At 42.0% G+C, this 19,192-nt stretch overlaps 2 protein-coding genes across 3 annotated transcripts; both read left to right on the plus strand.

The window, feature by feature from the left end:
• The first annotated feature begins 3,568 nt into the window (after positions 1–3,568).
• Positions 3,569–12,091, plus strand: TMEM9B (TMEM9 domain family member B). The gene is made up of 5 exons (XM_015631786.3): positions 3,569–3,694; positions 5,381–5,472; positions 7,156–7,264; positions 8,154–8,288; positions 10,932–12,091. Exons 1-5 carry the CDS (start codon positions 3,620–3,622, stop codon positions 11,085–11,087), a joined length of 567 nt encoding a protein of 188 aa, XP_015487272.1. The 5' UTR covers positions 3,569–3,619; the 3' UTR covers positions 11,088–12,091.
• Positions 12,092–12,494: 403 nt separating this feature from the next.
• Positions 12,495–16,927, plus strand: ASCL3 (achaete-scute family bHLH transcription factor 3). Of its 2 annotated transcripts, none has more exons than XM_033515077.1 (3): positions 12,495–13,779; positions 13,970–14,042; positions 16,043–16,927. In XM_033515077.1, the coding sequence occupies exon 3, from the start codon at positions 16,048–16,050 to the stop codon at positions 16,585–16,587; it is 540 nt and encodes a 179-aa protein (XP_033370968.1). In that variant the 5' UTR covers positions 12,495–13,779; positions 13,970–14,042; positions 16,043–16,047; the 3' UTR covers positions 16,588–16,927. The 2 variants fall into 2 exon arrangements, with proteins under 2 accessions (XP_033370968.1, XP_033370969.1); XM_033515078.1 differs by having other exon boundaries at positions 12,495–12,911.
• Positions 16,928–19,192: the final 2,265 nt, after the last annotated feature.

A 19,192-nucleotide genomic window follows, 5' to 3' on the forward strand; every position in this document is an offset into this window, starting at 1 on the left:
AGCTGTATGGAAAAATGAGCTATTTTTGTAAGATGACTGAGCAGGAGAGATGTGACTCTGGAGCAGCTGCCCTGCCCAATGCCTAGAGATGCACAGTCTGTGCTGTGTCTGTGTTGCACAGCCCTGGTTCTTGTTCCCAAAAGCCTGGCTCAGGCTGTGCCCCAGTAGCTCAGGGGGATGTACCCCCTGCTCACCTCTCCAGGGGGGACCAGGGGTGCCCCCTTCCCACAGCCTTTGAATGATCAAAGACACTGCCACCAGCTCTTGATGGCACTGGGTGTGTGAGTATTGATAACAGAGACAAACATGAGAGCAGCTACAAAACTGTAAAACCCATAATTCGACGCAGCACACTGACAGGAAAGTGCAAGGCTTAGCTCAGAGAGGCCAGTGTGTACTTACAACCCTCAAACAAATCTTGCTATTAAAGCAGGCTGTATGTTGTTTTTAAAAAGCAAACTAGATGAGAGACCTCAGCTCCATTAACTTGAAGAGGATTGGTTCAGTAAGGACAGAGTTAGCAGTGCAGAGAGCAGTCTGCTGCCACAAGAGCTCAAACTCTGCTGATAATCCAGGGAGAGCTCTCTTGAAGATGAAACACATCTTCAGCCCTTCTGGAAGATTAGCAAGCTGGAAAGCAATTATAGTCATGGCAGTCATTTAATAATTTCCTCAAAATCAAATTTATATACATTTTTAGCTGTCTTTCATCTTTTTTTAAAAAACTGTAGTTTAACAGTATTGCTTCTGATACTGGTGTGCTGATAAATACATTGAAAAAATGGATTGAAAAAAACCTGAAAAAAATCTAAATGTTGAGACTGAAACTGCCAGTGTTCTTTTCTTAATAATTAATCCAGGAGCTTTGCTTACCTAATCATTTATCATTGTTTTCTAGGGGAAGAACGGACTCATCTCCTGGAAGGAGTAACCTTTACCTCCTGCAGCACCAAGAGCCTGTGGCTCACAACTTCCTGGTTATTTTTTCTGGTGTTCCTGCCTTTGAGGAAGCTCCAAGACTGGGCTTGAAGGTTCCAAAGGCTGCTCCAGCCACCTAAATCAAAGCACATTTATTATGTGTGTATCAGAACTGTCTGAATGGGCTAAAAAAGTTAGTTTACCGGGCTCTCTTTTCTCACACCAAATTCTTCCAAAGGCAGTGATGCCTCTGAAACTGCATATTGTTTACTTCAGCTCAAAATGTGATCTGTGTTTTTCTAAAGATTCAGCATGTTTTTCAACTCAGCAGTCAATCTGCCCATTGTAGACTATGGCTGTGGGTGGTGGGGAAGACACAGAGCCACCTTCATGCTTCAAAACACTTCCATTGCAGATACAGCCATTAAATAGACAAATTGTTTGGCTAAGGCTGAAACCTGGTGCACACTCATTACAGTCAGTCAATTTTCCCTGAATTTGAAGTAAAGGTGTTTAGTGTTTCCATAGTAACTCGAGCTCCTTTCCCGAGATGTCTGATGCACTGCTAGCGTTGCACAACCTATTGTATTAGGAAGGGGTGAAGAGCACAGTTGAAAAGTCTACTGAATCTAAAGGATTATGAAATTACTGGCACTGAGTGGGGGCTGGGGAGGGAGAGGGGAAACAGAACAGTCTCTAACCATGTACAGCTTTGTTGCTTGGGAGTTCAGACAGAGAACCATGGAATGGCAGAATAGTTTTGGTTGGAAGGGATATTAAAGATCCTCCTAATTCCAGTGCCACTGCCATGGGAAGAGGCAACTTCTACTAGACCAGGCTGCTCAGAGCTCCATCCAACCTGGCCTTGAACATTATCAAGGATGGGGATCCACAGCTCGTCTTTACAACCTGTGCCAGTCTCTCAATGCCTTCACAGTAAAGAATTTCTTCCTAATATCTCATCTAAACCTACTCTCAGCCTGAAGCTATTCCCCTTGTCCTGTCATACCTGCTCTTGTCCCTCTCCACTTTTCATGTGGGGTCCCTTTTGGTATTGGAATGGGTACAAGAATGACAGAGGGTATGGAAAGGAGAAGGAATAAATGGGCTGAGTCACACTGCCTGCTGCTCCTCTGTGGAGGTGTCAGAGGAGCTGAGATGAGCCCGAGCTGTTTCTCAGGCTGGGCTCAAACCCTTATTCAGCAGCAGCTGCTGTGCCAGGGACAGGCTGGGTCCAGCCCTGGCAGGGTCAGGTGGGTTTGGGGTCCCTACACAAGTAGGGGAGACTCAGGTCTTAGGAATGAGAGGAATGATGGGTTTGTCTTTACAAACAAGCTGTGGGTCTGCTGCTAAAATGAAACTATCACTGAGAGATAAAAGAAACAATGGGATGGATTCCACTGATTGAGTGAAAGATGAAAGGGACACTGGGGAAACACCATAAATTCCACAAGAGTTAAGAATTAAGAGTGGGGGGTTATACATTAGAGGGGAATCTTAGGTATCAGGCATTCTTGGAAGTCTGTACCTCTCAAGTACCTCAGACAATGGGGAAAGAGAGAGGGACATGTGGCTGGGAATCAGGATAAAAAGGAGGCTGCGCCCTCCAAAAATTGGAGAGACCCCAGGGGAATGCCCCATGGCCTCTCCCTTTATTTGAATAAAGTAAAAGGACTCCTCTGTCTCCTTTTTGGACATAAACCTCTGGTGTTTCTGGGTTAATTTTCCTTACAGGGGCCACAGCTGGAAATGCTGCTTCTCACCAAGCTGGCTGTCCTCTGCAAGAAGGTGAACACAGCTCTTGGGTGGAAATAATGAATCACTTGACAAATGAGGAACATTGCTGGATTTTAGTGATGTCTTCCCAGAAAAACAGCTATATAATGTATGAAGATTTCTATAACTGTGTGTTCAGATGTGTAAAAACTGGATTATATGCTGCTCACACACCTCATTTAGAGTGCTACTAATAATCATTTCTAACCCATTCCAACAGGGCCAAGAGTGGAGGAACTACAGGCCAGCCAGCCCTACCTCTCTTTAAAAAAGGACATGTTGGTACTAAAGTGTGTCCAGAGAAGGACATGAAAAATCAAGGCTCATGAAAAAATATGTCTTTTGAAAAGATGTCTTATGAGGAGTAACTGAGGGAGATGGGTTTGTTTAGCCTGGAGAAGGAGGCTCAGGAGAGACCTCATCCCTGCCTGAAAGGAGGGTGCACTGAGGTGGGGACTGTCTCTTCTGCTGTGCCTCCGTGAGAGGATTCGAAGAAGTGGCCTTAAGCTGAGACAGGGGATACTCAGATAGATACCAGAAAAAATGTTTTCACGGTCAGCGTGGTCAGGCATTGGAATAAGTTGCCCAGGGTGGTGATGGAGTCACCATTCCTATAGATGTTCAGGGGATTTCTGGACCTGGCGCTTGGTGATACGCTTTAGTGGTTACAGTGCTGGATTAGTGGTTGGACTGGATGATCTTGGAAGACTCTTCCAACCCTGGAATATTCCAGGAATATTTTTGTGCCGGCCGGCCCGTCCCCCGGAACCATGGCGCGGCGCCGCTGTTCCCGCGGGGACGGCGCCGCGGCGGACGGCGCCTCACGTGAGGGCGGCGGCGGGCGGAAGTGATGGCGGCGGGGGCCCGGCGGGGGCCCGGCGGCGACAAGCGGCGGTAGAGCGGCCACAGAGCGGCGGGGCCCGACATGGCGGCCGGCGGGGCGCGCCTCTGCTCGCTGCTGCTGCTGGCCGCACTGGCGGGGCTGGGCGCCGAGGCCAAGGTGAGCGGAGCGGAGCGGGGCGGGGGGGGACGGTTGACGGTGGTGCTCCCGGGCCCGGGCCCTCCCTCCCTCTGTCCGGCGCCCCCGCCGGGCGCTCGGCTCCCGCGGGTCGTTCCGCCTCCCCGGCCCCACCGCTGCCCCGGCCGGCTCTAGGGGAAGGGCGGAGCCGGTGGTTTCGGGCGGGCGCTGCTCTGGCCCGCTCAGCGGAGGAGCAGGGCCCGGCGGCGCGGCCTCGGCGCCAGCCCCGGTTCCTGCGCTCCCCGTAAGTTCGTAGCCGTAGATGTCGCTTTTTCGTGGTGCCCGGGGACACCGTGACACAAAACCCCGAGTGGAGATGGAGCTGCTGTTCCCGGGGCTGGGCAGCTCCAGCGGCGCTCGCTGGGCGGCCCCACCCGCGCTGAGTGCCCCGCTCTGCTCTTGGCCCTGCTGGGACTGCTGCCGTGGTTCCCTGCGTGGTTCCCTGTCTTCTACAGTCAGAGTAGCCGCGTTTGGATTTCCTCCAAATACCTCTGAATTTTCTCCTTTTTAATGGCAATCAGCGGTTTGATGGCTCTGTGGTGAGAGCAGCAGCGGTTTGGTGTAGAGTGTGTGGTAGCTGGGGTGTTTTTACGCTGCTCTCCTGAGACCCCCCTGCAGTGCTGCACCCAGCTCTGGGGTCCCCAGCACAGCAAGGACTTTGAGCTGTTGGAGCAAGTCCAGAGGAGGCCATGAAAGTGATGACAGGGCTGGAGCAGCTCTCCTGTGAGGAAAGGCGGCAAGAACTGGGATTGTTTAGTCTGGAGGAGGCACCGGGGTGACCTAATTGCAGTACCTGAAATCTGTAAGAGAGATGGAGAAGAACTGGTTACATGGGCATGTAGTGTCAGGACAAAGAGGGTAGGTTTAGATTGGATATCAGGAAGAAAGTCTCCTCTGTGAGGGTGATGAGGCACAGGTTTCCCAGAGAAGTTGTGGATATCCTGATGCTGGCAGTGTTCCAGGCCAGCTTGGATGGGGCTTTGAGCAACCTGGACAGTGGAAGCTGTCCCTGCCTGTAGCAATGGAGTTGGAACTGGATGATCTTTAAGGTCCCTTCCAGCCCAACCCTTTATTTGATTCTGTGCTAGTGCAGTCTGGGTTTTCCAGCTGACCTGTGCCCACTTAGTGTTATTCCAACTTGGCTGTTCAGTGTAGAAGTTCATTACCAATACTTGTTCACTCATTGTTTTGTAAGGCTGCTTGAAATTGCCTTGAACTTTAGATAAGCCACATTTATCCTTTGTCTCTTACTATTTGCTAAAGTAAGCTTAGTATTCTCTCATTCCTTTTAAGCTCATCACTGTATCTGTTAAACAGCTGTCCTTGTAAGCTGAGTAGCTGAGTAATCAATGTCAGCAATTTCTGCATGTGTGGCTTTTCTTAGAAAGAGGAATGAGTTTAAACTCCACTTTTTCCCCCCTCAAGATTGTGTTTCTATCTCAAATAGTAGTGTTACTTGACAAATTGCTCTACTCACTTAGTAATTCTGAAGGGTTGTTCTTAAACTTGTAAGAAGTCCTGAGTAAGACTGTTCAAAGATACTTGCAAGTAATTTGTGTTAAATATTTCAAGTCTTATGTGAAGAATACCTTCTGTACCCCTGAAAATATGAATTATATGATAACTTAGGATAATTTGTTCTAAGCATGTTGTTTACTTCACTTTTAGAATTCTGAGGATGTCCGGTGTAAATGCATCTGCCCTCCTTACAAGGACCATTCAGGCCATATTTACAACAAAAATGTTTCACAGAAAGACTGGTGAGTGTGTGTGGCACATACAAAATGATAATAAATCTTACTGGCTAAAGGCTTGCTCCGTAGTGATTACTCTCCTATGGTGGTGCCAGGACAAAGCAGAGCATGTCCATAACTTATTGGAGCCTTTCTTACATAAGTACTCCAGAATTCAGCTCTAGCAAGGGACAAGGCTTAGACCGTGTTGTTTTTTCCCTGTCTTCTGTTTTGGTTTGCTTGCTTGCATTTTTAATTGTTTATTTAGACTTGGGAGTAGTAAAAGGGAAGAAATTGGTGTATTTTGAATCAAGTGACTTGGAACAGTGTAAAGGCAAGGGAGCACAAACCTGGAACTGTGATTTGGGAGTGTTGTCTTTGCTTGGTCTACTCTTGAAAACCACCCCATCATTTAGGAACTGTTGTTTCTGGAGTTTTGTGAGGTTCCAGTAGATTTTTCACCTTCTAGCAACTTGGAGAAGAAAAAATGCTGATATTAATATTTCTTATATTCTCAATAACAAACTTGCTACTGTACTTAACCAAGATACAAGATTTCTACAGTACTTGGGCAGTACCTTGATACAAACTCTCAGTTGTAGGAACAGCAATAGCACAGATTGTACCTGGCAATGTATTTTTGATTTTTGTAGCTTGAGTGCTGCATTCTTCCACAGAGGAAAATGTAGTTCTGCTTTCACATAAATGAGAAAGATAAATCCTCCAGAGGCTGTGAGGTGGCACTCAGCAGGTGCAGCTATGAAGAAGAAGTACAAAGAAGACAGAAGAGATGAGCTGGTGCCCAGCTGAGTGATTGCAGCACTGTAATTTAGCCCAGTAAAGTGTTGAGTCCCAGACAGCTGCTGTCACTTCAGGTGTTTTGTTTTACTACCTGCTGCTGACTGTGCCAACACTGAGGTTACCAGGAGAAAGGTGGAACAGGATTCTGGTTCTGTCAGTGCTTTGCGTGGACCCTGGGGGTCTGAACTCTGAATAGCAGCCTGAGTCAGCAGGAAGACCAACATTCTGTGAGTTGTTGTTGGGAGCAGTTGTCTCATGGCAGCTGGATTTTAATGCTGTGCTACAGAGTGCCCATAATATTGTCTACCACGCTTTTCCACAGGGGACTGACTTGCATCTGGTAATATTTTAAGTCAAATGCTTTTGCACAAAGCTCTTTATTCACTGTCTTGCTGTTTACAGAAACAACCTGACATCTGATTTCCTTTTTTCTTTTTTTTCCAATGTCTGTACCTTGTGGTGACAAGAAAAAAGAAACTCAGTTCATGAACGTCAAAGAGAGGCTAATCTCCCCAGACAGTGAAAGGATGGAATAAGGCTCTTATGAGTATGGTGAAGGAAGAAGTGGAATTAGTAGATGAAATTTAGTTTTATCCATGATGTCAGTGTCAAATGATGCATTTGTGCTGTATTCATATCCTCAGACTTGTTCTGCCAACAGCTTTAATTGTTCCACAGAAAAATGAAGACACTGTATTGAGTTAGAAAGATCTTAAAACTTGTTTAGCAGCTTGTCAGTAGCAGAATTTCTTGTTTAAGTGACATAACTGTGGCATAGCAATTTATTTGTACCTGCAGTTTAGAACAACTGAACTTAAGCAAGCTGAGTGTCTCAGCTCCCGCAGCAGAGTGGAACAGCCCAGCTAAAGCCAGCTCAAAACTGACTGGGCAGTTTTTGTGTTTCCTCAGTGACTGTCTCCATGTGGTGGAGCCTATGCCTGTCCCTGGACCTGATGTAGAAGCTTATTGTTTACGTTGTGAGTGCAAGTATGAGGAGAGAAGCTCAGTCACAATTAAGGTAAGCAGTGTAATTCTGTTGGCATATATTAAAGACTTCAGCTGTTTAGTAAATATGTCTGTCTTTTAGAGAAATGCTGTTTTTAAAAAGAAAATTGTTCTAAGGTAGCCTAAAATGAACCTTTTCTTTGGTAGCAGTTGTTCACAATCTTGAGCAGTAACAATAGCATCAAACTTTAGCTGAAGAAGTGAACCTGAGACCCTTTATTGAAGATCTCCACTTTTGAGATCAGACTTTACACCTTGCTAAAATTCTGACTGTTCTAAGACATTTTGTCAACCTTTGGGCTTTGTTTTCCTTATTATTGCAGAGGGCCTCTCATTACACAGCTGCCTTTCTTGCTATAAATTTTCTTTATCCATCTGTTCTAACAGTTGTTTTCTGTGCTCTTCACATTCTTGTTTCATTGGAGCCATTAAGGCCTGGACTGCTGTTGAATAGACTGCAGTATGTCTTTTGGTTTTTGACACCACAGACTACTGTATTTTGGGATTTTAGAAGTTTGGTGTTTTGTTTTGTTTTGCTTGAAGACTAAATGCAGGTCTGTGCTAGACAATGGGAGATCACTGGGTGACGCCCCAAATTTGTCACCTGTTTAATGGCCAGACTGAACAGTTGACTTGGTGGAAGTGAGAGTTATAACACTGAATTATTTTAAGAGGCATAGCCTAAGATTCTTTGCAAGGTCTCACTGTTTCAAGCTGCCTTAAACCCTTTTAATACCATGTTGTAGTTTGTTAGTTTTCCTTTCTTTCTGGGTTTTAAGTCATCTGGTGACTCTACCAAAGATCAAACTTTGCTTGTACTCATCTTTTGGTCCTTGCAGCCTGTTGTGAGACTGGGGGGGAAATGTCACAATCTTGGCATAAACTGTGCTTGTATTATGTAGGTGACAATCATCATATACCTGTCCATTTTGGGTCTGCTTCTTCTGTACATGGTGTACCTTACCCTGGTGGAACCCATCCTGAAGAGGCGTCTCCTTGGACATTCACAGCTCATACAAAGTGATGAAGACATTGGGGTGAGTTCACCAGAGTCTTTGTGTACTTGGTTAGCATGAAGATTGGGATGGTTGGTTGATAGATAATTATTTGGGGTGAGCAGCTTTTTTTTTTTAGCCAGGCAGTAAATGCTTTTCCTGATAGGAGAGGAAAACAAAGGTGTGTAATGACTTCTGTGAAGCCACTCTTTCATTTTTCACTGGGCTGGAAAGTAGTAAGATGAGAACTGCTTCAGTTATACCAGGTCAAGGCACAGATTGTTTTCACAGAGAAGAAACAGTCCAGGAATAGAGCTAAGAATATACAGGAGTACAACTTTTTAAGAGTTAATGGTCCAGTCTTGCTGGTGATCGTTGTTATGGAAAGTCCTTACTGCTTAGATTGCTCTCTACAAAAAGAAACTATGGAGGTTGCATCTTCTAGTGTTCCAGTTTGTTTCTTGATGCTAAAACTTCAAGAAGAAATTGCTATAATGAAGCAGAATAGTGATGGATGCTGAAATAATTTATTGGTGTAACAGCCAGAAATCAAAATGTGGCAGTATATTCCAGCAGGTCAGAAGAGCTTTCTGGGGGGCAAGAAAGGGAGTAGTGACAGGATTTCCTGTCATTACTGGCCTTTCCAGTCTCTAGCACATAGATTTTTTTATGAGATCAAGGTACATAAAGCATAACTGATAAAAACTATTATCTAGGAAAAAGATTAATTTTGAATGCTAATTATCCCCTTAGCAAGCAGAAACGCCTTTTTGAGTGAAGATGGCTGATGATTGTCCCACTGTTTCTGAACTTCCCTGTGTATTACATGTAGACATGTTTCAACTGTCTTTGTATTGCAATGTAAGATTTTCCCAGTCACCTCTTGGAGGATTTTGGGTTGACAGTTTGTTCTTTTATATTTTTTTTTTTCAACTGAAGTATTTGAATGATTCTTCCTCTGTGTGAATTCTTATAGCAAATTGGGCAGCTCCTACTTGAATTAAGTGAGCTTGTGCTGTATGCTGTATCTTAGACAGATTTATAGCTTAGATAAATTATCTTAATGCCTCCAAATATGAGATAGTCTTTTGGTTGTAGGTGGAAGGAAGAAGTGCATTAAGTTCCATGGCAGAGTTTGGATTAACTGCAGAATGAATTTACCTCAAAGTCTGGATCCATCTTAACCAATGTTATGTTTTGCTGTAGCTATTCTGTGAACATAACATAATTTAAGATCCCTTATGAATTATCCCCATTCGTGCCTTCCCTCTTGCAAGTTTTTGAGACATTCTTGTCACACTTCAAAAATACCATGTCCATGGATTTTGTGGCTGAATTTCAAGGCAGTGTGTTCACTCTTTCTTGTTGCTCATTGGTGACAGTGGCAACTGATGAATTAAAGCTGCTTCCTTAGTCCTCTTTCTTAAATTCTTTTTTCCCTTTATTGTCTACCTAGAAATTGAGAGTATCTGACCTTGGAGCTGAGAATCTTGTTAGTCAGGAAGGCCAGTCGCATCTAGACTGTCCTGTCTCCCACCATGTGTTTTACAGTACCAAACCATGTGTTGCTATTATGATTTTTTTCCCCCTTGTGAGTGAAGTGACCTGTCTCCTGTTAAATGCCCATTCTAGGTATATCCAGTTGTATAACTTTTGATGATGAGATGATAGCTCTTTTGATCAGGGATTTTCTCTTGTTCTCTATGAGCATATTTTTTTTAATTCTCATAGTGGCTTTGGAACTTAGAGCAATCATTTCAATAGGTATCATTGATGATAATCTATGAAAAGCTGACAGTTGTCATTGAGCTGCTCTGCACAGTCATATCACAAATAAAGTATCCATTAATGTAAATGTCTTCAAAAGTGTTCTGGAAAAAAAAAAAGAATATGAAATGTAGGGATAAAAAGGATAAATAGGACATAGTTATGTTATTTTTCATTATGCATTGTACATGTGATGCTTTCTAGAGTAGCTTTAGCAGCATGACTCTGTCCAAACACTTTAATAGCCAAATAAGAAGTTCAGTTCCAAATCTCACTGTTTATAGCTTGGCTATATTTGCTAGCAGAAACTAAAGCCTTGCAGGTACTGTTAGAAAACAGAGTAAAAGTTAAACAAGCACTCGGTTCTTGTTGAGCTCTGTCACATAAACAGCTGTATTGACACTGTGCTTTCAGACAGCTCTGCACAATAGGCTTAGTTTGGTAAACATCAGAGTGTGTTGGTTTGATATAGAAGCTGTGTGAACATCCTGAAGTGCCTGGCAGGAAATGGCCAGGAGCTGGCAGGGAACTGACCCTAATTCAATTGTGAAGCGCATTCACCAGAGTGCAGGGGGTGCCTGGGTCTGCTCTGGGCTGCAAATGGATGCAAGACTGTGGGTCTGATCCTGCAGCTCTCCGTGGTGTGTCTCATGGCAGTGGGTAATTGACAGCTCAATGAAGTGTGGTCTGTTTGGGAAATCTCTGGAAGTTCCTGTGAATGAGAAATTGAAGGTACAGTTCCAACAATTCAAAAACTTGCTTGGTCATTGTTACTGACCAGCTTGTTGGAACATCTCATTTACCTTAAAAAAAAGGTAACCAAAACCAAGCCAACGCCCACATCCTGTGGAATGTAACAACACAAAAGACTTGCAGCTGGAGATCCTGAGGAGTAACCGTGGGTTTTTGCCGTTCCAGGACCACCAGCCTTTCGCTAACGCCCACGACGTGCTGGCCCGCTCGCGGAGCCGCGCCAACGTGCTGAACAAAGTGGAATACGCCCAGCAGCGCTGGAAGCTCCAGGTCCAGGAGCAGCGCAAGTCTGTCTTCGACCGACACGTTGTGCTCAGCTAAGTGGGGCTCAGGGAAGGAACTCCAGGCGTGTGGACTGGTGGAAAGAGCTGACAGAAGTCTTCCTGATCCTGCCAATTCAGAAGAGCTTTCTTGAACGATTTGTTATTGATTTAAAAAAAGCAAATTATAAAAGTATTTGAACTTTGAAGGAATGTACTAGAGTGGAAACAGTTTAAACAGATTAGTTAACCAAAAGCTTAAATCTTTGAGTTTTCAAATGGCTTTTACTAACAAAACTGAAAACTAACCCTAAGATACCTTGGGTTGCCACTGTGGTACATTATTTACAGTTGTGACTTTATGGTGGTTTTTAACTATATATTTCTCTCTACTGTTTATGTGGTTAAAAAGTACCTGGGAACACCGTAATTACTTACAACTCACTAATCACTTTATGTAAAGATCTTTTGTAAATATACTTGGATTTTCTGCTGATTGATGCTAGGTATTGGAAATGGAAGTCTTGCAGTGTAGTTTTGGTCTCAGAGAATGAAACCCTGCTGGCTGTGATCATCATTTGGTTTCTTGCACTCGTACTTTCAAGATGCTTGTATGACAAGTGATGTCTGCAGATTTAAGGTAAAACATAAGTGGACACTGACTCCTGGAGCTGCATATTTCAAGTACTGTGATGTAGATAAATTCAAATGCAGTGCACATTCAAGACAGTGTTGACATTTTGTTCTATTTTGCTTTAATAGCTTAATATATTGTAGGTGTACGATAGCTCTTATAAAATCTTTCCCTTTCTTTTCATGGGTAAAGTCTCAGGAGTTAGTATATGATGAAATATTTATTATAAAAATCTTTCTGCATTTGTCTGGATTGATGGTGTAAGGCACATACTTTCTCTAGCACCTGTCATCTTGGGAGTTAGGTGTATTTTTTTATCTGTGACTCTGTACTCATCTCTCTGCAGAGGTTATACAGTTGCTAGAGGACTAACTTTCATATATCTCCTTTGGAATGTAACAATTAAAGATAAAACTGATTTTTGAAAAATGGATCTGCATTATCAGTTTGTCATCATTTTTCTCCCTCATTATGCTGCATGTAAATTCCATCTATAAAAGTACTTCTCTGAAAACGTTTCAGAGCAGAAATATGCACTTGTTCAGTGATTCGGTAAAGAAAGGCTCATCAAATTGTTAATTGAAAGAAGTTTTTAATCCCTGACTCAGATGTAGCTGTGCATATGTAGCTGCATTATTGTGTGACAGTTTTCAGTTCCTCTTTCTGGTGGTAGAGGTGGTACATGGAAGAATACTCTGTTTCAGGGGACAGTATTGGCTTGCCAAGTCCATGCCTGGAGGACAGACAAATACAAGAGCTTCATTTTCATGTCAATCCTGTAGACTTCCAAAACTGAGCTAACCCAGAGTGATTTAAAGCAGGTGGTGAATTCATAGAATTCTTGTTTTAAATTTAAAAAAAAAAAAAAGAAAATTGCACAAGGATTGACAGGTCAAGAAAAATAAATTCAGGCTTGGGTTCAGTTTTTGTGTTCAACATCACCCCAGTGAATAGGAAGTTGTTCAGCTGGAGGTGTTTGGTTACTGGTTGTGACACTGACGTACTTAGGGTCCACTAAAGAACAAGAATGCAACCTGCTTGTGAAAAACATGCCTTGATTGTTGAATCACCTGTTGAATCCCTGTCTACAGTCCTGGGAGCTGTTCTGTGTTGTGGCTGCCTTCCCTGTGAGGCCTGAGGCTGGTTTGGGAAGGGGGATGTTGGATACAGCACTGTGGCCCCACACAGGGGCAGCAGAAAGTGAAGCTTCCTTTCCTGGATGGATGAGAGTCACAAGAAGCAGGACTGAATGAATGTACATCTTTTGCAAGAAAAAGTATTTCTGATCCTACAGTGTCTTAGAGTTATAAGCTACACTGTTTAGGTTTGGATTCTTTTGGATTTGGTTATACTTTGATTGGTAGAAGGGCCAAACCATGAGATAGTCTTAAGTATCAATCTTATAAAATGTGGGAATTTTGAAGATAGGTGTCCTATTTTCTTGCACCTGTACAAATGGACAGCTATATACTGATGTATGCAGCATCTACGTACATGTATACATTGCATTATAGACTCCATACTGTTTATCTTAAGCAAAACTTGTGTTGCTACTGTTGGCTCATTCACCTTTTATATGATGTTACACTCAACACTAAAAGAATTTCCCAAAATTACAGATATAATGATTAAATTTAAAGGCATTAAGCTGACTAATAATATATACCCTCACCTGTAGTGGAAAGAAATCCATCACAAATTTCTAAATAAATGCTGTTTTTCTGTGTTTAAAATGAAGCTGTGGAAATTAGTTTGTTTATGCCTTGATGGAGAATATTTACCTAAATTCCATCCAATTGTTATATGTAGACATTAGAGTACCAATAAATGAAAATACTGCTTTGTATTTTCATTACTGTACTGTAGTCTGCAACAGAAGGCAAACAGGAAGTGAACAAACCACATTCCTGATTACTTTTTCAGGTAATCTGGATGTGTTCAATAGCAGTTTCAAAATTTCTAGCCCTTAATGCCAAGTTTTGTTGCCATCATAGCTGTGGTGTGGGTGGAAAAGCCCAACCAGAAAAGAGCAGATCTAACTGTAAGCTACTTTGCATGTTGTCAATTGACTATAAATTGCAGCAGTCATTGACTCAGTGGAACAAGCTACATAATTCAGGTAAGAGACTTGCATGTTGCTGTATCTAGCCACAGATCTTCACTGAATATCAATGTTGTAAATCACTTCTACCAGCCATTTACTAACATGTTTTCATAGCTTTTTAATGAATCCTGTTTATTGTGATCTCATATTTAATAAGGTGTAAGAAAAACGGAACATAACTTCTTTTTTTTTTAATATCCTTTAGATATTTTCAGGTATTCATCACTCTTAAGGCAGCACGTCTGATTTCCTTGGATTTTACTTTGATCTGGAGATTGGTGAGTCTCTAGTCTGACAGGAGAATGTTCCTAACACTTGCATTTTGCACTTTGTGCAGGTGTTGAGGCAGCAGGTAACTGTTTTATATAACATAAAACAGCTGAAGTGTCAGTACACAGCAACAAATACTGCAAGTATCTCTTCTTGGGGGATTTTGGTTTCTTGCTCTGGGGTGATGTTGTGCCATCATTTTTTGCTATGTAGCAGACTTTTCTTCCTCAGTGTTTTTAAGTTGTTAGCAGCTGAAAGTTTTTAGGCAACAGCCCAACCTGTATAAGTAGAAAAGGGAAAGTTGGCTACTATTTTAATTTTAGGAGGAGTGTATATTCACCTCTGATTTTTTTGCATGCATATTAGTATGAAATGGATGCGTGTTCATGCTTTTAGCCTACCTACAGAAGTACCTGTTTAAGATGCACGGGCCTCCCACTCATGCCTAACAGCTATAAATTAATTCTTTATATAAATGAATTAATAGGATTTCTGTTGTGCAATCTATGTGGATTAGAAAAAGAGACAACTCTGCATACAGAGGCATTTTCATAGAATATGTTGTGAGAACGAGTCCACACCACGTAAATATTCTCTGTATAAATGTGGTAGGTATGAAATCATTAGAAAACATTCCATTATCCCCATATCCTCGTGAAGGATTTGTGTTATGGAACTCTGATTGGAACATTTGAAGCTTTGCCAGATTTCTGAGCGTGGAATCCAGCAGTTTCTAGTAACCTAACCTAAATGTTCAGGTGTGGTTTCCATTTTAGAGGATGCAATAGAACCTAAGTGCTTTAGACAGCAATGGATGGATGTACAAGTGGATGGTGAGTAAGAGCATTTTTGGATTAATTCTGTGCAGGCAAGTATTGATTCCAGTCTGTGAGGGTGGCTCACAGTGATACTTTAAAAATTAACTGGTTATTTCAAGTGTATTTAAAGCAGCTGTTAGGTAACAATCATTACATTCTCAGCATTTAGGCTGATGTGTAGCTGTTTGAATAATGATATTGGGAAGGCACTATAATGCAGTTTCTTGTAAAACACTGCAAGGGTGTCTGTAATAAACTTATCAGGGTGATTTGAGTGGTTACACCTGCAGTAGTGCTGCTCTGAGGAGAGGGTATGAAGATAGGCCAGTCTGACTTGCAAGTTTCCAGCAGGGCCCCAAGAACTGTGTGCCATCCCTTCTTTGTACTTATTACTAGAACATGTGTTTTTCCTTTAATGAATTGTTTATTTCATAACCCTCTAGCAGTAGGATTGTTTTTAGTATTTCATGTCTGTGATTAATCTGCAGGTAAGTGGAGAAGGAATGTGAGGACCCAAGGAGATGTTAGCTTTAGTGGAAATTGTCTTGTCTCTCTAAACTTCATGTATGTCTTTGTATGAGTGGACATAATACCTGACAGAGGTGGAATTGAGATCCATTCTCTGCATAAGTTTTCAGTTTTGTTGAGATGATATATTGAATGTGACATCAAGTGAATAGAGAGAAAAATAGCTTGTCTTTGAGGGCTCTTTGGTGTAGGAATAGGGAGTCTTTTACTGGAATTGCAGATTTAGTTTTTTTCAGGGAGGGGAAGAGATGGGGAGAATGCCTCAGATGTTGGACTGCTTTATTTCTTGTCTTTATACATGTAAGTTTTGGTGGATTTGGAACAAGCTTGACAAACTAGACCTATGTGGAATACATATAGGTAGAGTCTCTTAATTTCTAAAGCTGAGGTGAAGGGAGACTGCTTGCTCTTTCCTTTAGGAAACTTTAGTGGCTTTATTAATATCTGTTGTGTACTAATTTAATCTGTGTGACTGACTTGCACTTTCTTGTCCTAATCAAATGAGATATTGTCTTCCAACATCATTCTGAAATGTCACAAATGCATTTAAAAGATGTCTTCTGGAAAATGTCGGCAAGGCCAAGTGTTGATAAGTTCAGGTGAGTTTTTTTATACTGTTCAGTGTGAGTTGTTTAAAGTATTCTGTAATTATGTTTTTCCAGGCTAAATGCAGAACCTGATGGATGGCAAAAGCTACTGTAACCTCATCTGTGCTGAGACTCAGCACATACAGCTGGCAAGGCCTTTCTGTGCAGACCCCCTGGTCACGTTTCACATGTACCCAGAAGCACCAAACCAGGTCCCTTTGTCCGAAGAGTTGTCGTTCCTTCCTTTCATGTCGGAGCATCTCATCACGGAGACCTTCTACAGTGAGCCCTGCCCCTTTCCCTACCAAATGCCCCATTCCAGTCTCCACAAAAGTGAGTTCTCCTATGGGTCAGCTTTCATCAGGAAGAGGAATGAGAGGGAAAGGCAGCGTGTGAAGTGTGTCAATGAAGGCTACGCCAAGCTGAGGCACCACCTGCCCAAGGAATACTTGGAGAAACGTCTCAGCAAAGTGGAGACGCTCCGGGCTGCTATAAAATACATCAGGTACCTACAGTCTGTGCTGTGCACTGACTCTGTGGTGGCAGGAAAAGGTGTCACGGAGCCAAACCAAGCACCTAAAGCCACTAACAAACAAACCCAGTTTTTGAAGACGATCTAAAGTGTTCCAGAGGCAGCCAAAGGTATCCTGTCTGGGAATGTAGTAGCCACTGTGTTAATGACGTGTGTGTTCCTGGCACTTCTTGGGAGCAGATTGTGGCACACGTCACTGTCAGCCCACACCAGAGCTGAAACGTTGCAGATAGTAACTACACTTAGGTATGAGAAAGGCAGCTGGGGAAATCTCAGTTGAATGACCTAAGTTAATTCATGAAAATCAGAACGCATTTCTAAATTTGTCACCAAGCTAAAAATGTAACACCTATATGTGTGAAGTAACTGTATGTATCATCCCAACCTGCATGCTTTAAAATAAAATCTTTCTACTTACGGGACTGAGATTCTTATTTTCTGTAATGTTACTGGTTTACTCTCACATGCACTTTCTTAAAATATTCCATTTAATTGCCAGTGTTCCTTTTAAAATACCTTTTTAAAGCTGCCAAGGAGCGTTGTTAGATGCCAAAAGGAAGGATAATTTAGTTTAAAATGGAGAAAAATAGAGTAGAAGCATAGTTACTGAACATAGAGCATAAAGTTTTGCAAGCTCTCTTCCATCATTTTCTTATTAGTGAATATTTTAAGCACATTAAAAACTTTTGACATTGCATCATTTCTCTTGAAAATTGGATTCTTATACAAATATCAGTGCCCTTAAAAATTGCTAGGACTGCTTACATAATACACAGTGTATAGAGGGCTGGCAAGGTTCTGGCCATTCTTGGCATAAAAATAATTCTGCAATAGAAATTTTTTGGGACTTTGACTGATAATGGCTGAGGTCTGTAGTGGTCTTGCCCAACCTCCCAGTCTGTTCTCTCTAATGCTGCTGGTTTTATTTAAGTGTTATAAGATTGCACTGTGTGAAGATGATGAAGAGAGTTTAGCTCATAACTGGTCAAGTGTCTGAACGTCTATTCTGTGTAAGGGAATCACTGCTACTAAATAATTCTGCTGACAACATGAGGGCTTGTGGGCTGGCTGTGCTGCAGAATGTACAAAAAAATGGTTACAGACTAGGGAGAAGCAGTGTATCCTTCTCCCTAACTGCAGTTGTCCCACTCTGTTACATTGTTTTTATAGCAGAGAATTGAAACGTGCCTTAAAAATGGCAATTAAGTGTTCCAAGCACCTCCTCCCTCCCCAAAAATCACAAACAAAACCAACCAAGCAAAACATCAACAAATGTCAACTCTCTGTCTTTCTTTTAAAGAGGATGTGAAAATTAGGGAGCTCAGCAGAGATTAGCAGTAGATTTCTGCATTATACTACAGCATATTTTTGATAGGCACTTTGTAAGAAAGGGGTAGAATTCATTAATCCTTCCCCTTTACTGTGAAAGGAGAAAGTTGTAAAGTGATTTGACCTTGGTTTGTCTCAGCTTCAACCTTTCTGTGCACATTTCAAACCTATTTATTTGTCACATCCTGTGGTGGTAAGCTTTTTAAAATTTTCCTTGATCTCAACTGTAACTGGTGCTGTTTTTTGCCCTGCAATCATAGACAGAAGTCTAGAGGACACTGAGCTCTCTTAAAATGCCTTTCCTGCCCCTGCAGTCCTGCAGTGCAGAAGATCCATGGGGAGTGGAAAATTGAGCAAATGTGTGGCATTCAAAGTCAGGTTCTGCTGGGTTTTAACCAGTGAGGTCAGGTTGTCCAGTCCTGGGAGAAACAGCTCTGGCAGCCTCCATAGCAACTGGGAAACACTGGCAGCAAAGGGCTCCCTGTGTCCAACAGGCAAAAGGATGAGATTTCTGCATTCAGACTAAATCCAATTGGACTGGGTGTATTGTTACCAATAGCTGGTAAGTCTAAAATACAGCTGTGCCAATGTACTTGGAAAGTATCCAAGAAAAGCAGCATAATTGCCTTTGTCAATGCACTGTTTTTTGTGAAAACAGGGGTCCCTACTCTGAGCTGATGTTTTTAATGTAGAAGTGATAGTTGCCTTTCTTTGCAAAGTATTACTGATTCAATCTTGTTTTGGTTTATAACAGGAGTTTTTGCAGTTGTGAAATAAGTGGATATATTGTGCTGATTTTCTGACTTAAATATGAATTTTGCAGCATTTAATCCACTCTTCTTACTGGATTTGCTGTGCTGGTTTTCTGAAGTTATGTATCTGTCTGGGAGTCGCCATAAAAAAAGACCTCCAGATCATATTTCTTAGATAAGAGACAAAATATCATCTAAACATGAGTGCTTAAACTGCATTTTGTAAAATAAATTAAGCACTTAAATTTTATAGGTTGTTGAATTTCCATGCAAATTTTTTTCTGAGTGTTTCTAAGCAATATTTAAAAAGAAAAAAATTAATGGAAGCTTGCCTACTACATCTTTTGAAATTACCAGAGATAGCATCATATCATTGATCTTCCTGTGACAGCCTCTGAATAGTTATCACTTGTCACATCTGAGCATCTCATTCTTTCTCATTGCAAGCCATAATCCTACTGTTAATAAAACATGACAGGACAGCTGAAAGATCAAAATATTTCCTCTTAATACATCACTATAAATAAATAACAGGGAAATATAATCTAACATCAAGTTCAAAACCTGTCACATTTACTCAGCTTGTCAACTTCAGCTCTAATTTCTGTCTCA

This window comes from Parus major, chromosome 5 (assembly GCF_001522545.3).
Source record: "Parus major isolate Abel chromosome 5, Parus_major1.1, whole genome shotgun sequence".
Lineage (NCBI taxonomy): Eukaryota > Metazoa > Chordata > Aves > Passeriformes > Paridae > Parus > Parus major.

Excerpts from the sequence above, each read along its gene's own strand:
- ASCL3 (XM_033515077.1), top strand. The coding sequence starts at position 16,048 with ATGCAGAACCTGATGGATGGCAAAAGCTACTGTAACCTCATCTGTGCT.
- TMEM9B (XM_015631786.3), top strand. The coding sequence starts at position 3,620 with ATGGCGGCCGGCGGGGCGCGCCTCTGCTCGCTGCTGCTGCTGGCCGCA. Across the intron at positions 3,695-5,380 it reads GGCTGGGCGCCGAGGCCAAG|AATTCTGAGGATGTCCGGTG; the intron begins GTGAGCGGAGCG and ends CTTCACTTTTAG. Across the intron at positions 8,289-10,931 it reads AAAGTGATGAAGACATTGGG|GACCACCAGCCTTTCGCTAA; the intron begins GTGAGTTCACCA and ends TTGCCGTTCCAG.